This window comes from Peromyscus maniculatus, chromosome 23 (genome assembly GCF_049852395.1).
Source record: "Peromyscus maniculatus bairdii isolate BWxNUB_F1_BW_parent chromosome 23, HU_Pman_BW_mat_3.1, whole genome shotgun sequence".
In the NCBI taxonomy this organism is placed as follows: domain Eukaryota; kingdom Metazoa; phylum Chordata; class Mammalia; order Rodentia; family Cricetidae; genus Peromyscus; species Peromyscus maniculatus.
This window is the reverse complement of record NC_134874.1, coordinates 26,025,708-26,044,608: the sequence shown is the minus strand read 5'-3', so window position 1 is coordinate 26,044,608 and position 18,901 is coordinate 26,025,708. Positions and strand designations below refer to the sequence as shown.

Here is an 18,901-nt window from a genome sequence, read left to right as displayed (position 1 = left end):
CACACTGGCCCGTTAAGAACAGGTCCTGGATTCTTTCTCTAGTATCAAAGGAAAAAAAGAAAAAAGAAATTCCAGAATTTGCATTGCAAGTGCCTAAGAGTTACATTATAGTACCTAACAACAAAAAAAAAAAAAGCCGGGCGCCTTTAATCCCACCACTCGGAGGCAGAGGCAGGTGGATCCCTGAGAGTTTGAGGCCAGCCTGGGCTACCAAGTGAGTTCCAGGACAAGCACCAAAAACTACACAGAGAAACCCTGTCTTGAAAAAAAAAAAAGAAAGAAAGAAAAGAAAAAAAGATATGCTTATGGGAGAGACTGTAGAGTCCTGGTGTGACCCTGGGTAAGGATTCAGAGGTCTTGGGACATAGTCTGTTCCTGCTGGACCTTCATGGAAGTGGTTGGATGAGGGGTCCATCTGGCCCTGAGCAGAAGAACCCTGTGCGAACATACTTGGTGGTGCTGGGAGATGAACCTTTCTTTCTTAAATTATTTTAGTATTTGTTTTTATTTGAAAGAGAGAGAGAGAGTGTGTGTGTGTGTGTGTATGTGTGTGTGTGAGTGTGTGTGTGACAGAGGTCAGAAGACAACCTCCAGGAGTCCATTCTCTCCTACCATGTGAGTCTCATCAGGAGTTGAACTCGGGGCATCGGGCTTCGTGGCACACGCCATTGCTCACAGCCATCTCACTGGCCACAGAGGTGGTTCTCTTCTCCTCTTCTGTTTCCTTCTCCTCCTGCCTTCTCCCCCTTCAGTTTTGGAGGTGAGGAAGACTGTAGTCCACACCGCCCTATCATCCTCGCTCTGTCTCCTGAAGTACCTGCCTTACCAGCTTGCAGCAGCACCCTTGAATAAGAGGTGTTTTTCTAAACCGGTTGAAATATTCTTTTCTCGTCTTATTTACCGACTTGGCTCACTAATGAGAGGAAATGTGAGCTATTGTGACCTTGGCCATGTTTTTCCTGAACTAGGCTACATATAAATGGGGCTGGGCTCTCCTGGGGGCAGAGAGCATCTCTTGTGCTTATTTTAATTTATTTTAGTTTTTGGTGTGTGTGTGTGTGTGTGTGTGTGTGTGTGTGTGTGTGTGTGTGTGTGTGTGTGTGTGTGTGCCGTGCATGCACACAGAAGCCAGAGTACTACTTGGGAGAGGCAATTCTCTCCTACCATCTGAATCCCAGAGATCAAATACAAATAGGCTTGGTGGCATGTACCTTCATCCACTGAACCATCTCACGATCCCTGGTCGGTTGCTTTTACAAGGAATGGTCTCTCTCACTGTGTAGCTTAGGCCGGTCTGGAACTCATGATCCTTCTCCATCCTCCAGCTCCTGAGTGCTGGGATGATAAATGTATGTGTCACCTGAGAGATCCTGTTTAGAAGGCCCTGGTAAATGAGTCCCCCAGAAATAGAAGTAGCTGTCAATGGGGGTGATCCAACACAGGCCACTTCCCCAGAACATCAGGGGTTCCTTGGACTACGGGAATGCTGGCATCTCCAGTAATTCTCTCAGCGTGGTTTGTGTGAACTCGGAACTCGGGGGCCAGGAATCCTGGACTCAGTTGGGGAGACAGTGAGTGGGTCTCTGCAGACCCAGATGTCGGCGGTGGGATGTATTTAAGAGGTGTTTGCAGCTGCAAGTGCACAGTAAATGTTCGAGCTCGCATCTTAGTTGTGGTCCTCAGCTGTGGTTAGGTGACTGTCTTTATCTTGTAGAACTGAAATGCTAAAGCCAGGCTTGGTGGTGCATACCTCTGATCCCCCTCCCTTGGGAAGCCAAGGCTGGTGGAATGAGAAGGGAGTTCAGGGCCAGTCTAGGAGACTTAGTGAGATCTTACCTCGTCCCTGGTCATACCGTACTGGACATGCCTGAAGCTAAGCAGGGTTGGACCCGGTTAGTACTTGGATGGGAGACCCTATCTGCAAAGATATATCTTTGTGTACATGCACATGCAGGTGTCCATGGAGGGCAGAAGAGGGTGTCAGATGCCATGGCCCTGGAGGTACAGGTGGCTGTGAGTCACCCAACAAAGCTTCTGGGACCCGAATTTGGGTCCACTGTAAGAACAAGTGTCTCAGCTGCTAAGCCTCCTCTCCAGCCCGCCTCACCTCATTTTTATAGAGACAGAGTCTATTACTAGGACCTGGGACTTACCAATTAGTCTAGACTGGCTGGGATCGACCTATCTCAGAGCCTCCGCAGTGCTGAGATTGGAAACCACCAACCCCAGCCTTTTTTTTTTTTAAAGGCAGGAGTGCTGTAGGATGAACTCCAGCCTGTGTGCTTGTGCATCAGCAAATGCTTTGCCAGCTAACCCATCCCCCCATCCCCTCAAAAAATATCTTAAATGATAAGCCAGACAAGGACCAGCAAGATGGCTCTGTGGGTAAAGGCGCTTGCTGCCGAACTTGACAGACAACCTTAGTTGGATCCCTAGAATCCACCCAGTGGAAGGAGGGCATGAGTGACCTGCACATTGTGCTCTGACCCCTACAGGTGTGCCGTGGGTATGTTTGTGTGCACATACAAATAAATGCAATTTGAAAAAAAAAATCTCAAAATAAACCAAAGAAGCCGGGTGTGTTGGCATTGAGGAAAAAGAAATGGCGCCGAGCACCAGCATCCACCTCTCCGTTTCCTAACTGTGGATCCCATGTGACCAGCTGCCTTACTCTCCTGGTGCCGTGATGGACCGTATTCCTCCAAACTGTGTGTCCAAATTACCTCTTCCTTCAATTGCTTATTCTATGGTATTTAAATTATTATTATTATTTTTTGTTTTGTTTTTTATTTTTTGTTTTGAGACAGGGTTTCTCTGTGTAGTTCCCTGTCCTGGATCTCCCCTCTGGAGACCAGGCTGGCCTCAAACTCACAGTGATCCGCCTGGCTCTGCCTCCCCCGAAGTTCTGGGATTAAAGGCATGCACCATCACTGCCGGCTTTAATTAATTTTTGAAGCATGCTCTCACTGTGTAGCCCTGGCTGCCCTTGAACTTCCACTCTAGACCAGGCTAGCCTTGAAGTCAGAGACCCACCTGCCCCTGCCTTCCCGAGTGCTGGGATTAAAGGCGTGGGCCACCTCACTCAGCTTATCTGGTATTTTATCAAAGCCGGAAAAGTAATAAGATATCTGAGCCACCATGATCTAATCACCACCATTGGGTCTTTTGGAGGTTGCCTCAGATTCAAACTATAACAAGTCTGTGTGTGTGTGTGTGTGTGTGTGTGTGTGTGTGTGTGTGTGTGTGTGTGTATGTGTGTGTTGGGGGGGAATTGCTATGAAGCCCAAGCTGGGCAGTAATTCTTAGTGTATATTAGGCTGCAGTGGGATCTGCTGCCCAAGCTGGCCTGGAGCTTACTGCAATCCTTCTGCCTCTGTTTCTTGAGTGTTAGGATAACCAGTGTTAGGTATCCTTGCCATGTGACTCCTTAAAAAAAAAGTATTCATTTCAATTTATATGTGTTTTGCCTGAGTGGATGTATACACACCATGTGTGTGCCTGGTGCCTTTGGAGGGCAAGAGAAGGTATCAGACTCCTTGGAACTGGAGTTACGGATGGTTATGAAACCACCACGTGGGTGCTGGGAACCAAACCCAGGTCCTCGGCAAGAGCAACAAGTGCTGTTGACCATCGAGCCATGCATGCGAAACTATATCCATCCTGTCCCGTCCTTCCCCCCCCTCCCCCCCCCCCCCGTCCCACCCCCCTTTAGGCTCGTGTGACAGGGCTGCAGTGGATAGAGGTGTGTAGGTCTCTTTGAGACTGTTATTAGCTTACTATAATATAGTGTTATGAATTTGCTAATGGGGAACCCCCAGCTAGCCAGGTCAGGGTTCCCCCACTCGTGAGGGAAGACATGCTGGGCAGATGCAGCAGGGGCAGTGGCGTGTGGAAAGTCACTCAGAACCAGGCGCTGCATCCACGTGGGGAGTTTATTATCATAGAGAGATGAAGAGAAAGATAGGAAGGAGGGAGACAGGAAGAAAGAGAAGGGAGAGAAAGCGGAGGTGTACACACCTGTGGGAATGGAAAGAGAGACAGAAAGAGACAGAGAAGGAAGAGGAGGAGGAGGAAGGGGAGAAGTTTTTCCTTAAAATGAGGCATTTACGACAGGAAGGGGCGGGGTTTCAAGGGGTGGGTCAGAATAGCAATCCGGAAGGGTTGTAAGCCTAGTGTGGACCCAAGAAAATGCCCGCCGGCCCTTTGTCTTTGTCTTTGGCATCTGAGCATGTTGCTGGAGGTCCACAGATAGGGATCTGTGCTTTGTGCACACTGTAGAAACCAGTACACCAAAGACATGCCCTCCTTCTCAGGTCTTAAATTGTCAAGGGCAGCTCGCCAAACAGGCTTCAAGCGCTCTGGCTACCAACCAGAAATGGGACTACCTGTCCACTGCGAAATGAACCAGGGCACAGACCCGTGGTGCTGCGTGCGACACACAGCGACTCCAATTCAGGAGCTCGTGAGTGCTAGGCAAGTGTTCTGCCACCAAGACACATCTCTGCAACCTTCCTAATGTTTAAAATGGATTGATTTGAGGCGGAGCCTCCCTTGGTATGAGCCCAGGCTGATCTAGAACTTGCTATGTAGCTGAGGATGGATAACCATGAACTTCTTAATCCTCCTGCCTCCACCCGGACGGATAGGATTTTAGGCATGTGCCACCACATCTGGTTTATGGGGTGCTGCTGAGGATGGAACCCCGGGGTGTTGCGCATAGGCAAACACTACTCACCATGCCCTGACCGGTCCCCCCCACACACCCCTCCCCCCCCAGCCCCCAGGCATTGCTGATTGTAAGACACCTCAGGCAATGCAGCCCGGAGTCAGGCCTGAGCAGACAGGAACGGAGGCGGGCTGTGGACCGCAACATTCTCCCAGCAATGGGTGGGGAGCATCGACAGGGATCTGAAATGCAGGGCCCTGGGCAATTCCCTCGCCTCTGGGCAGCCCATCGGACAGGAAATGGAGACTGTGGGTTGCTGGGAGAAGACGACACTCTTCCCCCAGCCGGGATGGTAGACACTGCCTTTTGTTTGTTCTCTCAGACTTCTTTTTGGAGAAACACAAGCATATGGTGGCGGCTGGTGCGGAGGCTGTGTTTGGGTGGCGTGTGTGCTTGACTTTGCCTTTTGCGTGCTCGCCTGCGAGCTCTCTTCCCGCACTGGCTCCCTACATCTGCTCAGCCGGTCCCCGGGACAGTGACACTGAGTCAGAGAACTTTTCTCAGGGTCCAGAAACATCTCGATCTCTCCAGGGAGCTCTTGTGGGGTTTCCAATGGGGAAGAGATAAGGTATTTAGTCACAGACCCAGACCCTCGATTGGCGGAGCTCTGAGCTGCTGGGAGACCCATGGGTCTGTCCTGGGGCCTGAGCGTGTGGTGTGGTTCTCGTGAGAGGGATGGGAACAGTGCCTGAACCTCTAGGATGGTCCTGAGGCTGCAGCAGGAAGGCCAAGGCAAACCCTTGGCACCACAGGCATCTCAGATTTGGAATTTCCTTGGATTTTTGGGATATTCGTGTCTAGTCATGAAATACCTTGGGGACGGGACTCGGGTCTGAACTAGAAATTGGTTCCTGTTTTGTACCTCTCTACCTTATGCACACAGCCTGAAGGTAATTCGATTTGATTTTGAATTTCATTTTTATTATTTTTTAATTATGTATATATGCATGTGTGGGTATGATGCGTGCAGGTACCTTGGTAAACGGGAAGCTTAGAATTAAAGGTGGTTGTGAGCCACCCAGTGTGGGTCTTGGGAACTGAACTTGGGTCCCTTGAAAGACCAGTACCTTCTCTTAATCACTGAGCCTCTCCAGCCCCACGATTTAAAAACAGGTGTTTTTTTTTTCCGTTATTACATTTTTACTTATTTCAGGGTGGGTGGGGGAGGGGTAAGCATGTGCCTTGGACAACTTGCAGGAGGTTCCATTATGGGGGTCCCAAGGATTGTACTCGGGTTGGCAGAAATGGTGTCGGTGGCTTTTACCTGCTGAGCCACCTCGTGAGCCTGTAATTAGATTTTGTAATCTTATTTTTATTTATTTAATTTTTTTATTTTTGGTGTTATTTCTCAGACAGGGTCTTATGTAGTCTATACTGGCCTTGAACATGCTGTGTATCTATGACTGGTTTTGAAGTGTGTGTGTGTGTGTGTGTGTGTGTGTGTGTGTGTGTGTGTATAGATGTGTAGAGTCCAGAGGTTGATGTTATGATGTCTTCCCCAGCTGTTTCTCCCCTTTATAGTTTTGAGACAGGGTCTCTCACTGAACCCGGAGCTTGCTGTTTTATTGTTGTTGTTTGTTTGTTTGTTTGTTTGTTTTTTCTTAGTTTGGCTGGCCAGTGAGCCTCCTGGGATCTGCCATTCTCTGTCGGCCAGAACTGGGTTACAGGTGTGTGCTGCCATACCTGGCTTTTTTATATGGATGCTGGGGATCAAAACTCAGATCTTATGTTTGCACAGCCTGCAATTTACACACTGAGCTGGTTTTGAACTCTTGATCTTCCTAAATGATATGGTTACAGTAGTATTCCACTCTACCCAGCTAGATTGATCTGGATGCTTGGTTGATATTTTTGAGACAGAAATGTTACATAGCCTTGGCTAGCATTGAACTTGCTGTGTAACCAAGGCTGCTCTTGAACTCCTGATTTTCCTGTTTCTACCTCCTAAATGCTGGATATCAGGCAGGCCCAGCCATGCCTAGCAATTTTTTGTTTGTTTGTTGAGGACAGAGTCTTGTTAAATAGCCATGGATGATCTAGAACTCTGTAGACCAAGCTGGCTTCATGCTTAGGGTGATCCTCAAGACTCTACCTTCTGAATACTAAGACATCATGGCCATCTTGAAGGTAATTTTGTATGATTCTTTTCCCATGTCTCCGCAATGTTACAAGAGGTCAGGGGTGGAATTTTCCTCTTGTGGCATCCTGTCAGCACTTTGGAAAATAGAGCGCTTTGGATTTCGGGTTTTCAGATTAGGGAGGTTCAACCTATAAACATGGTGCCTCCAGACAACAGCATCTGTGTCACCACCCTTGAGGAGGCCGGAAGTTCAAACTCATTGCCTTGGCAGGGCCGGCTCCCTCTGGTGGGTCAGGGAGACTCACTCCTTGCCCTCGCCAACCTTTGGTGGTGGTGGTGGCATGCCTTGGCTCGGGACCATGGGTTAGCCAGTTGTTCGATACTGTGACAAAGCTCTTGAGAAACTGTTTAAGTTGTGGACAGATTTATTTTGACAGACAGTTTCTAAGGTTTCAGTCCATGGTCAGCTGTCTCCTTTGATTTAGACCTGAGGTGAGGCAGAGCTTTGTGCTCCCGGGAGCATGAGGTGGGGATGAGGGAGGAGGAGGAGGAGGCTGCTTACCTTACGGCATCCAGGAAGCAGGGAAGGGGGTGGGATTTGCAGGGAGGAGAGAGAGGGAAAGAAAAGAAACAAGATACACCCATCCAGTCCAGTCCCCAGTGACCCATTTCCTGCAGCTAAGAAGCCCCACCTCCTCCTAGCCCGGTCAGCAGTGACTCCTAATGAGTCATCCATGTACTGCCCTCATGACCCAATCATTTTTCAATAGCATCACCAGCTGGGGACCAAGCGTCCAACAGACAAGCTTCTGGGGAGACACATCACCTCTAAGTCATAAAACCACGTCATTCTATTCTTCAAAGCTACCTCCCTCCTTTTATTTTTCCTGAGAAAAGGTCTCACTGTGTAGCCCTACGTGTCCTGGAACTCACTGTATAGACCAGGCTGGCCGCAAACTCACAAGGATCTGTCTGCTTCTGCCTCCTGAGTGCTGGGATTAAAGGCGTTGAGTGTCTACTAGGCTTGGTTTGCAAAAGTTATTAGTGACCCATGCGACAGGTACCTGGGTTTAGTTAATCCAGCACTTGGGAAAGAGCCGGAGGCTGAGATTTCCTCTCTCTCCCTCCCTCCCTTCTGCTGGCTACTTCTTATGTGCTGTGCCGGCCAGTGCAGACAGAGCAGGGTGAGCCCCCGGCCGTCTGCCAAGACTGTACTTCTTTGGCATCGACTCTCTCTGCTTTGGGCCCGTTGGGTGTCCTCTGTTCTGTGGCTCCACCCCTGATCTCTGTGCATACCTTTCTGTTCTTTTCTAGTTGGGGTGTACTTTGTATTTTCATTTTACTGTGTTTATTTATGTGTGTGTATGTTTTGCACCAGCCCAGGCATGTACTTTATATAATTTCTTTTTTGAGACAGGGTTTCTCTGTGTAGTTTTTTGGTGCCTGTCCTGGGTCTCGCTCTTGAACTCACAGAGATCCGCCTGGCTCTGCCTCCTGAGTGCTGGGATTGAAGGCGTGTGCCACCACCACCCGCGCGTACTTTATGTTTTAATTTTACTGTTTTTATGTTTATTTTGTGTGTGTGTGTGTGTGTGTGTGTGTGTGTGTGTGTGTGTGTGTGTGTGTGTGTGTTGCACCAGTCCAGGCACACACATGCAGAAGTCAAGCAGGGCATCAAGTGTCTTCCTCCATTAATCTTGAGACAGGGTCTCTCACCGGACCGGAAGCTGGCTATTTTGTCTAGGCATGCGGACCAGCGAGCGCTTGGAATCCGTCTCAATCTTCTAAGGCTGGCGTCACAGGCATGTGCAGCCATGCTCAGCCTTTTATGTAGGTGCTGGGGATTTGAACTCTGTTCCTCATGCTTACAAAGTGGGTGTTCTTACTCACTGAGTCATCTCCCCAGCCCTGCAAGTTGCGATGTGGCTAAGGGTGACCATGAACTTCTGATCTTGCTGTCTTCACCTCTCAGGTTCTGGGATTACAGGCATGCTCCTTCATGCCCATTTTATGTAAGCTTAGGATTGAACCCAGAGCTCCATGCATGTTAGGAAACTGAGTCACATCTCCACTTTTTTTTTTTTTTTTTAAATTTTGACACCGACTCAAGGATGACCCTGAACTCCTGGTAATCTTCCAGTCTTAGCTTCCTGAGTGCTGTGGTTACAGGTGCAGGTTTGTACCACCACAAACTGCTTCCAAGTTGCAACTTCTATTTTTTTAATTTTAATTAAAATTTATTTATATCATTTCCCCCCTTCCCTTTCCTCCCTCCAGTGCCCCCTTCACTCCCTCTCAAATGCATGACCACTTTTTTAAAATTGTTATTGTTATGTAAATATATAAACATATCAATAAAATCCACGGCAACTTTTTCCTTTGATTGTTATTGTTACAGACACATATAAACATATAAATACATGCGCCCGACCTCCTAAGTCCATTTCATGGTGTTTGTGTGTATATGATTTCGGGGCTGACCACTTGGTGTTGGATGGTCAACTTGAGGGCTCATCCTTGGGAAAGACGAGTCCTCCCTCGTTCAACAGTCATTAATTACCTGGAGTTCTTTGTCTAGGGTGGGTGGGGGATGGTAAGATTTTCCTCTTTCAATATTGCATGTCTGTTGGTGTGGTCGTTGTTTGGGTCTTGTTTAGGCAACAAATTGTTCAGGTATCATGGGTGTGGCTTCCCTGTCAATTCTAGGAGATGTGATCCCGGGAAGACTTCATGGTCCTCTGGCTCTTAGAATCTTTCCGCCTCCTCTTCCGCCACGTCTCCTGAGCCTTAGGCACAGGAGTCCTGTTGCAGCTGTATCTGCTGGGGCCTGGGTGACCCAGGGTCTGCTGTCTCTGCATGTAGACTAGTTATGGTTTTCTGGAATGGTTTCTAACTTTTTCTTGTAATTAAAAAAAAAAAATCCTGCCTTTGTTTGTATCTGTGCCAATGTCCCACGTGTGGAGGTGGCTTGTGGAGGCCGGAAGAGGGTGGTGCATCTCCTGAGTGCTAGGATTACAGGCATAAGCCACCTCACTGGGCTTTCACAGCTCTTCTGGTGTCCTGCTGTCATTGCTGGGGCCTCTCTTCTACTGGTCCCCTCCCCTCCCCTCCCCTGGGGTCTTAACTGCTCATCAGACTTGGTGTTCCCTGTTTTCCTTCCCTTAACTTAACACTAAGTAAAAATCAATGTTTTACTCTACCTGCCTTGTGTATTGATGAAAAATCAATTTTTACTTAGTGTCCGGTGTGCGTGCTCACGCGCATGCACATCAGAGGCTCATACATATGGAGGTCAGAGGACAACTTGGAGGAGCTGGTTGTCTCCTTCCATCATGCACATCCAGGAGATCAAAGTTGTCAGGCTTGGTGGCACGTGCCTTTACCCACTGAGCCACCCTGCCAACCCTATTTTTCCCTTTCAGGGCCCCGCTTGTACTAATGAATGTTACACTTACGTGCTCCTAGCATCCCTGGGCCTGGGGCTTCTCTTGCCTCCTGCAGAACAGAGGCAAGTTCCCAAGTACCTCACTTGGACTCTCTCGGAGACGGAGGATCCTGTGAGTCCAGCTGGCTGGGACCAGATAGTCCACAACTCCGCTCCCTTCCATCTCCTGATTCCTCTGGCTCAGAGTCCCCTGTTCTCTCCTAAGTAGATTGGGACCTTGGCCAGAAGGAGTCAGGGCAGTCTGGAGCAAGCTGGAGGTCAAGAGCGCCAACTACTGCCGCTTGCCTGGCCCTGATTTGATTTGGGTCTGGGCAGCTGAGCGGCTGACGACCCAGAGTTTTTCTGGGAATGGCCCAAGGGCTCAAAGGAGTAGCTGGCAGCCATGTCTGAAGGCTGTCTGTGCTGGAAGGCTCCCAGGCAGGCAGACGTCCTGGCTAGGGATTTGATAGTACAGTTATACAGTAGACCCTTCCTCTACCACACCAGGGTGATCTAGGGCCACAGAATGGCCAATACAAAGCTACCAGCAGCCTCTTTTTCAATGTATCCTATCCATGGCCTGTCTTCCATATCCTTGAGTGACTGTTCTGATGTACACTCCCTCTTCCTCCCTCTCTCTCTCTCTCTCTCTCTCTCTCTCTCTCTCTCTCTCTCTCTTCTACTTTTTCTCCCCTCCCCTCCCCCAGATGAGGTTTCTCTGTGTAACAGCTCTGGCTGTCCTGGAACTCTCATTGTAGACCAGGCTGGAATTGAACTCACAGAGATCCGCCTGCGCCTGCCTCCCAAGTGCTGGGATTAATGGTGTGTACCATTACACCTGGCTATTTTTTATTTTCTTTGCTACTTGTTTTGAGATAGGGTCTCATGTAACCAGGCTGGCTCAGACTCACCATGTAGCCAGTGATGTTTTTGAATTCCCGGTCATCCTGCCTCTATTTTCTGTATGCTTGGAATTATAGGTCTGCACCACCTGGCTTGGTTTATTTATTATTAACTTATATTTGTGGTTCTGGGGATGGAATTCAAGGTCTTGAACTTGCTAGGCAGATGCTCTAATGTGGAAGTATGCTTCCCAGACCCCCACTGGGGGATTCTAGGCAGGTGCTCTACCACTGAGCCACACCCCAGCCCCTTACTGGGGGATTCTAGGCAGGTGCTCTACTACTGAGCCACACCCCAGCCCCTCACTGGGGGATTCTAGGCAGGTGCTCTACCACTGAGCCACACCCCAGCCCCTCACTGGGGGATTCTAGGCAGGTGCTCTACCACTGAGCCACACCCCAGCCCCTCACTGGGCGATTCTAGGCAGGTGCTCTGCTGCTGAGCTATATACACAGCCCTCTTATAATCATTTTTGTTGTTGTTGTTGTTAGTGGAGACAGAATTTCACTAAGTTTCCCAGGATGGCTTGACCTCACTCTGTGGCCGAGGCTATCCTTGAACTTGAGATGCTCCTGCTTTGGTCTTCTGAGTCACCCTGAGATAGCAGGGTGGGCCAGTAGGCCTGCTCAAACCATTTGTTTTATTTTTTTCTCTGCTTTTTTTTTTTTTAGTTTTTCGAGACAGGGTTTTTCTGTGTAGCTTTGCACCTTTCCTGGATCTCGCTCTGTAGACCAGGCTGGCCTCGAACTCACAGAGATCCGCCTACCTCTGCCTCCCAAGTGCTGGGATTAAAGGCGTGCACCGCCGCCGCCACCCGGCTTCCCTTGCATTCTTTCTTACTTATTTTGGTATATGTACATGTATGTCTCTGTGTGCACACGCCACCACATGCCTGTGGAGGTCAGAGGACAACTTGCAAGAGTCAGTTCTGTCCTTCTACTATGTGGGTCCCAGGGGATCCACGCAGGTCCTTAGCAAGGACCTTTATTCTCTGAGCCATTTCACTGGCCCTCAAACCAGTGTTTTCCTGTAGCCCAAGAGCAGAGCTGAGCCAGTACTGAGTCCAGAGCTGGGTTCTGTTCTCTATTCTGTTTTAATGGTCTGGTGTTGGCTATTGGTGTGGCGTCTTCATACCCATCTAGGACACCTGCTGCTGTTTTGAGGTTCCCATCCCATCCCACTGCAGCCAGGTTGGTGGGGGTGTGTGTGTCTGGGATTCTGTGCCTGGTCCGTTGAACACATCGGACAGTGAATTGGACCCCGAGCGAGGGTCAGCCATGGAGGACAGACACAGATTGACCCGTGCGGAGTTTACAGCCTGGGAGTCAGTTGTCGTGGCCACAGACATCCTGGGCTTGGTGCCCTTTTAGGCTGTGGGCCTGGAGGCCCTGCCACCTGGCTTTTCCCCACCCCACCCAGTGAGCGTCTCGAAGCTCTGTTGACAGGTGCCAGACAGGTGGCAACAGGGTGTGGAATCTGTAGATCTATCCATGGATGACACACCCAGCCAGAGAGTGTCCTGCCCCTGCTTCTGCCCCTTACCTCCTCTCCTTTGGTCTAGTGAGGGGCTGGTGCTCTCAGAGGCAGCATGTAGGGACCCCCCCCACCCCCCCCCCCCACCTAGGAACAGCTCTGGAAGAACAGGATGAAGCCAGCCACCAGCGATCAGCAGCCTTGTCTTTGGATTTAGGGTTGAGCAAGCCAAAGAGGCTTTTCAAGGAGGAGCTGTGTGGAGCCCCAGTAAGTTGGGACAAAGTCCTTTCCTGGGGAATCCCTAGTTTGAGGAAGTGGCCTGTGCCCCGTTGTGGCTGTCCGTACCTGCTCCAAGTCCATGTCCCAAATCCAGGAAATAGACTCTGGCTTCAAGGCAGTGGCCTTGATCTGGGGACGCGTGACCAAGCCCAGAGGTGTGTACAGAGTGTAGAGAGGGCAATGCCCAGCCTCGCCATGGATGAGGCAGTCAGGTGCTTTTCCAGCAGGGTTGGTTAGAGGGATGTGGACACAGGCCAGTAATTCCAGTCAGTACTTAATAGGTAGAAGAAAGGAAGATTAAGAGGTTCAAGCAGCCCAAGCTGCAAAGTAAAGCAAGGCCTTGTTCAACATGTGTGGGACGTAGGGAGCCTCCACGGAGGGTGTGCGAGCAGGAGAGGGCTGTGACTAGAGTTACATCCATGGAAAACGCTGGCAGTTAGAACCTATCTGGCAGATCAGTATCATGGTAATGGGCTCGCTTTGGTTATGAATTGAATACCTGGGGGGGGGGCTGTTCCTTGGGGGCATAACCCTCAGCTGTGTTGCTGTTGTGTGTCTTGTCATGGAGAGACGCCACCAAACGTCTGCCCCCGGAGGGCACTGACCACAGACTGAAGAAAGCATTCCATCCGAGGCTAGCTTGGTGAATGAGTGAGTGAGTGAGTTTTGGTTGGTTAGAGGATGTCTTCATTATTGCTCTGAGGAGACACACGGCCAAGACGACTTGTAGGAAAAAAAGGCATTTGAGGGAGGGCTTGCTTACCGTTTTAGAGGCTTAGTTAGCTCATGGTCGTCATGGCAGGAAGCAGACAGGCATGGCCCTGGACCGGCAGCTGAGAGCTGTGCATCCTGATCCACAGGCAGCAGGCGGAGGGAGAACTTTTGAAACGTCAAAGCCCACCCCCAGCGACACACTTCCTGCAGTAAGGCCACACCCACTCCAGCAAGACCACACCTCCTCATCCTTCTCATCCTTCTCAAACAGTTCTCCAACTGGGGCTAAAGCATTCAGATGTGTGAGCTGGTGGGAGCCATTCTCATTCAGACCACCACAGTGGGTGAGGGGCTTCTTGCTGTAATGGGCGTGACTCAAGTCAGTTGCATCACCAAAAAGCCCACCTCAGCCTGGTTGATGCCACTCACAAAAAGTTGCCTCTCTGGAACTCTGCATGGGCTACAGACAGTTCTACAGAAGAGTATCCTGTATCCCTGCTCCAGCCCCTCATACACTATTGCTCTCCGCATTTATAAACTTGGAGGGGGGGCCTTGTGAATCTTACAAATTTCTGGGCTTCCGGAGCTTCGTGAGCGTCTGAGTTTCCTGGGTCTTGTAAGTTTCCTGAGCTTCCTGAGCCTTATGAGTTTCCTGAGCTTTCTGAGCCTTATGAATTTGAGTTTCCTGAGCCTTATGAATTTCTGGAGTTCCTAAGCCTTATGAGTTTCCTGAGCTTCCTGAGCCTTATCAGTTTCCTGAACTTTCTGAACCTTATAAGTTTCCTGAGCTTCCTGAGTTGTGTACATTGCTTTGTCCTTGAGTTTCAAGAGCCTCCCTTTAGGAGGGAATGTTTAAATTCTCTGAAAATGTTTCAAATGGGAGAAAATGGTTGTACATTATTCACTTAGATCTCTGCTGTCTCCTGTCATACCTTTGAGGTCCTTGAATGATGGGAAGGAAGGCCAGCTGGCAGTCTTTCCCACTTGTGAATTCGGGTGACCCTGGGAACCAGGTGTGCTCACCCAGTTGTACCTTGTGTTAATACCCGCTGTGTCCTCACTGTTTTCTCTAGGTGACCATGGCCTTGCTGGGGAAGCACTGTGACATCCCCACCAACGGCTGCGGGTCTGAGCGCTGGAACTCCACCTTCACCCGCAAGGACGAGCTCATCAACAGCCTGGTGTCCGCCTTAGACTCCATGGTGAGTGTCTGGTCAGGTGGGAAGAGGGCCCGAGATCAAAGGTGGGAGACCTCGGAGAGGGTATGCCCATCAAAATCTCTTTATCTCTGGAGAGTGGGGAGAGGTAGCTCAAGTGATAAAGTGCTTGCCTTGCAACCATAAGGTCCTAAGTTCAATCCCCCCCAGAATCCAGATAAAAAAGCCAGGCCTGGGGGCACACATTTGTAATCCCAGTGTTAAGGAGGCCTACTAGGCAGAGTTCCAGGTCAGTAAATGACCCCACCTTAAACACAAACAAACAAATAGAAAAGCAATTATGAATGGTGTCTGAGGAACAGCAGCTAAGTTTGTCCTCTGGCCTCCACACACGTGCAAACGTGTGTGTGTGTGTGTGTGTGTGTGTGTGTAGACCCAGATGCGTATGTATGTATGAATGTACCGAAGTATGTTTGTGTCTACATGTCCCTGGAATCCCACAGCCGGGAGGTTGCAATAGGAAGATCTTGATTTTGAGACCATCCTGGGCTACAGAGTGGAACCCTGAAAGGACAAGACTGAGCTTAAACACATGGAGTAGGGCTCTAGGTTTGAATCCCAGCACCACACACACACACACAAGCAGTGAAAACAAAAAGTAGATCTGCCTAGCATCCGTTGGCATTTTCTGATGATAAAGTGGAAACTCAGAGAAGGCAGCATTTTGCTTTAGGTCACACAGTGAGTCACTGGTTTCCTGAGCATAGGGGACCTCATTTCTAGGTAGTTCTTGTAGGCTGCTCAAAGTCATATTTAACGCCCGAGGTGGGAGACACCCTCAGAAATTAGCTGGGTGCTAACTCTTTCTCTACAGTGGCCACCACTATGTCCTGAACCTCATCCACCTGTCGGTGGTGGTGGGTATGACTGACATGTGACCTGATGGGCAGTGCCACCAGCCACATGTGGCTGTTTTCATTTTGTTGTTTTGAGTCAATCTTTTACACTGTAGGCTGTCCTGAAACTTAACAGTCCTCCCCAGGGACTCCTGCTTGGCTAAGGCTGTCACAAAAGGTGGGCTTGTGGTCCAGAGAGGTTGAAGAACTTGCCTTAGGGTCACACAGGGCAGAACTTTGTAGGAGGGGTTTTTTGTCCTGCTAGCCAGCTCCCAAATAACCACACAGTGAGACTTACAAATTATAAATGATTGGCCAGTAGCTTAGGCTTGTTACTAACTAGCTCTTACAACTTAAATTAACCCATAATTCTTATCTACGCTCTACCACACGATGGTACCTTTTTTTCAACATAGCATGTTCATCTCCTGCTTCCTCGGCCTCTGGCTGGTGACTCTCCCCTTCTTCTGAGCACTCTCTCAGTCTCACTCTCCCACGTAACCTCCTCCTGCCTAGTAGTTGGCTCTTTATTAAACCAATGAGAGCAACACATCTTCACAGTGTACCAAAGGATTATTCCACAGTAGAACTTCTTAAAATGCTAGTTGGCACAAAGACGAGCATTTATTAAGCGCCAATTTTGTGCCACAGGGTTTACAGAGTTTTGCTTTCAAGGATTTTCATACTGTGTCTTGGTCATAACTTCAGGCCACAAAAGTACACCACCTAGAATTCTGTGTGAGGCCAGCTGGGGGTGGAGGTGTTATATGCATGCATGTTGTGTGGGTATGAGTGGGTGCAGGTGTTGTATGCATGCATGTAGGGTCCACAAGCCAACCTTGGGTTTCATTCTCCAGGTACCATTCACCTTGTTTTTATTTTATTTCTTGGCTTGTTTGTTTGAAACAGGATCTCATTGTACAGTTCAGGATGACCTGGAACTTACCGTATAGTCCGGGCTGGCCTCGAACTCATAGCAATCCTCCTACCTCAGCCTCCCTGAGTGCTGAGATGACAGATGTGAGCCAGCATACGCAGCAAAGCCTATAGCACCTAGTACTTACAAGCAGACTCCCATCCAACAATGCTTCGCTTCTGAGATTAGATGAGGCCAGGCACATTCAGGGTGGGATAGCTGTAGATCATGTTGTTTTAGTTTTGAGACCGGATCTCTCACTGGCCCGAACTCATCAAGTGAACTAGATTGGCCGGCCAGAAAGCCCCATGGATTCTCCTGTCTCAATTTCCCCAGTGCTGGAATTACAGGTGTGTGCCACCATACCTGGCTGTGCGTGCGTGCGTGCGTATGTGTGTGTGTGATGTGCTTGCACCTGGAGCAGCCCGCAGCCGGAGCAATCTGGAAAGGAGGCTCTCTATGCTCAGAAGACCTGATTGCGCTGTGTGTGGAGGCCAGAGGTTGATGACTGGAGTCTTCCTCCATCACTGTCTTATACACTGAGATCAGCTAGCTCCCAGGATCCCCTGCTTACACCTCTCAATTGATGGGGTGTTAGGAGCACTGCCACAGCTCCCCAAAATTTATATAGGTGCTGGTGATCCAATCTGGTCCCTAAGCTTCTGCCACAAATGCTTTACCCACTAACAGCCTGGCCCCCACTGCACCCCACCCCCACCCCATCTCACTCCCAACCCTTTTAACATGAGTGCTCGAAATCGAACTCAGGTCTTTGTGCTTAGAAGACCAGCAGTTTACCCACTGAGCCACCTTGCCAGCCGGCCCTGCTTAGAGAGATCCTTTTCCTATAACGAGTCTATTGAAATTCTACTGCCATATTCTCCAGGCTGCATGGTGCCCGGTTTTCACGGTTTAGAGAAGGCTGTTAAGTGGGCTGGAGGGTCCATCTCTCACTGGTATTCCCGTCTCTGTAGTTAGGGCTAGCCTCAAACTCTCCACCGTCCTGTTCTCAGCCTCCCGGGTGCTGGATTACAGGCACAGCATACAGCCGTGCTGGGTTCCAGGCTAGTCTTGATTTAGCTCACACCCCCTGCCCCTCCCCCACAGTGCTCGGCGCTCTCCAAGCTGAACACGGAGGTGGCCTGTGTGGCTGTGCACAATGAGAGCGTCTTCGTGATGGGCACCGAGAAGGGACGGATGTTTCTGAACACCCGGAAGGAGCTCCAGTCAGACTTCCTCAGGTTCTGCCGTGAGTACCCCACGTCCTCCATGCCCAGGGCCCTGCTGTTTCTGAAGGACAAGGGTCCTGGCCCATCTCTCTGTATCCTCTGCTTTGTCCAGTCCGCAGAGCCTGTTGGAGGGATGAACTGGACGCAGCTTTGTTCCAAATGGAGCCTGGCAATGCCTATCACTGAAGCCTACCACTAGTCATGTCCATATGCCCATTTTTAGAGGGGAACACTGAGGCCTAGAGCAATCACCTGATTCTACTCTATTTGTTAATGGTGCTGGGGATTGAACCTGGACCCTCATGCCTATTAAGCAAGAGCACTGTTACTGAGTCATACCCTCAGCTATTGTTCTACCTATTTTTTTTTTTTTTACTGTTTACCTTTTTTTTTTATTGGTTTTTATTTTTTCTGTTTATTCTATTTATATAGTGTGCAAGTGTGTGGGCATGCACACGCTTTGGCGTGAATATAGACATCAGAAGACTTGCTAGAGTCAATTTTCTTTTCCACCACGTGGGTCCTGGGATTTGAACTCAGGACTTCGGGCGTGGGCGAAAGCTTCTTGACCTGCTGGGCCCTCTTGCTGACTCCCTGTTGTTTAAGACAGGTTCTCCTGTAGCCCAGGCTGGCCTTGAATTCCTGGTTCCCTGGCCTTTACCTGCCCAGGTGGGGAAGGCACTTACCTCCTCTTCTGGTGTCTAGGGTGCTGGTGTGGAACTCAGGGTTTGGTGCATGTTAGGTGAGCGTCCTGCCAAAGGAGCCACATTCCCAGCTCCCAGTTCTACCTCTTGACTGAGTCTGACTGAGGTTAGGGACCTGCCGTTTTCCAGCTAAGATATTTAGCACGTGTGAGTGTATGACGCTTTTTTGTTTGTTTGTTTGTTTGTTTTTGGTTTTTGATACAGGGTTTCTCTGTGTAGCTTTGCGCCTTTCCTGGAACTCACTTGGTAGTCCAGGCTGGCCTCGAACTCACAGAAGATCCACCTGGCTCTGCCTCCCAAATGCTGGGATTAAAGGCATGCTCCACCACCGCCCGGCGAGTGTATGACACTTGATGCAAAATCACTTATTCTGACCTCTGAGGCCTTGTGGGGCGACAAA

At 49.6% G+C, this 18,901-nt stretch overlaps 1 protein-coding gene across 17 annotated transcripts in view; it reads left to right on the top strand.

Annotated features, from left to right (window-relative positions):
- Gtf2ird1 (GTF2I repeat domain containing 1) overlaps window positions 1-18,901 on the top strand; it is a 103,982-nt gene that overhangs the window by 23,053 nt on the left and 62,028 nt on the right. For all 17 annotated transcript variants that reach the window (XM_076561002.1, XM_076560999.1, XM_042267641.2 and 14 more), the window contains exons 2-3: window positions 14,673-14,801; window positions 17,676-17,817. In XM_076561002.1, coding sequence (XP_076417117.1) covers window positions 14,679-14,801; window positions 17,676-17,817 — 265 coding nt within the window. In that variant the 5' untranslated portion in view covers window positions 14,673-14,678. The remainder of the gene's footprint in view (window positions 1-14,672; window positions 14,802-17,675; window positions 17,818-18,901) is intronic.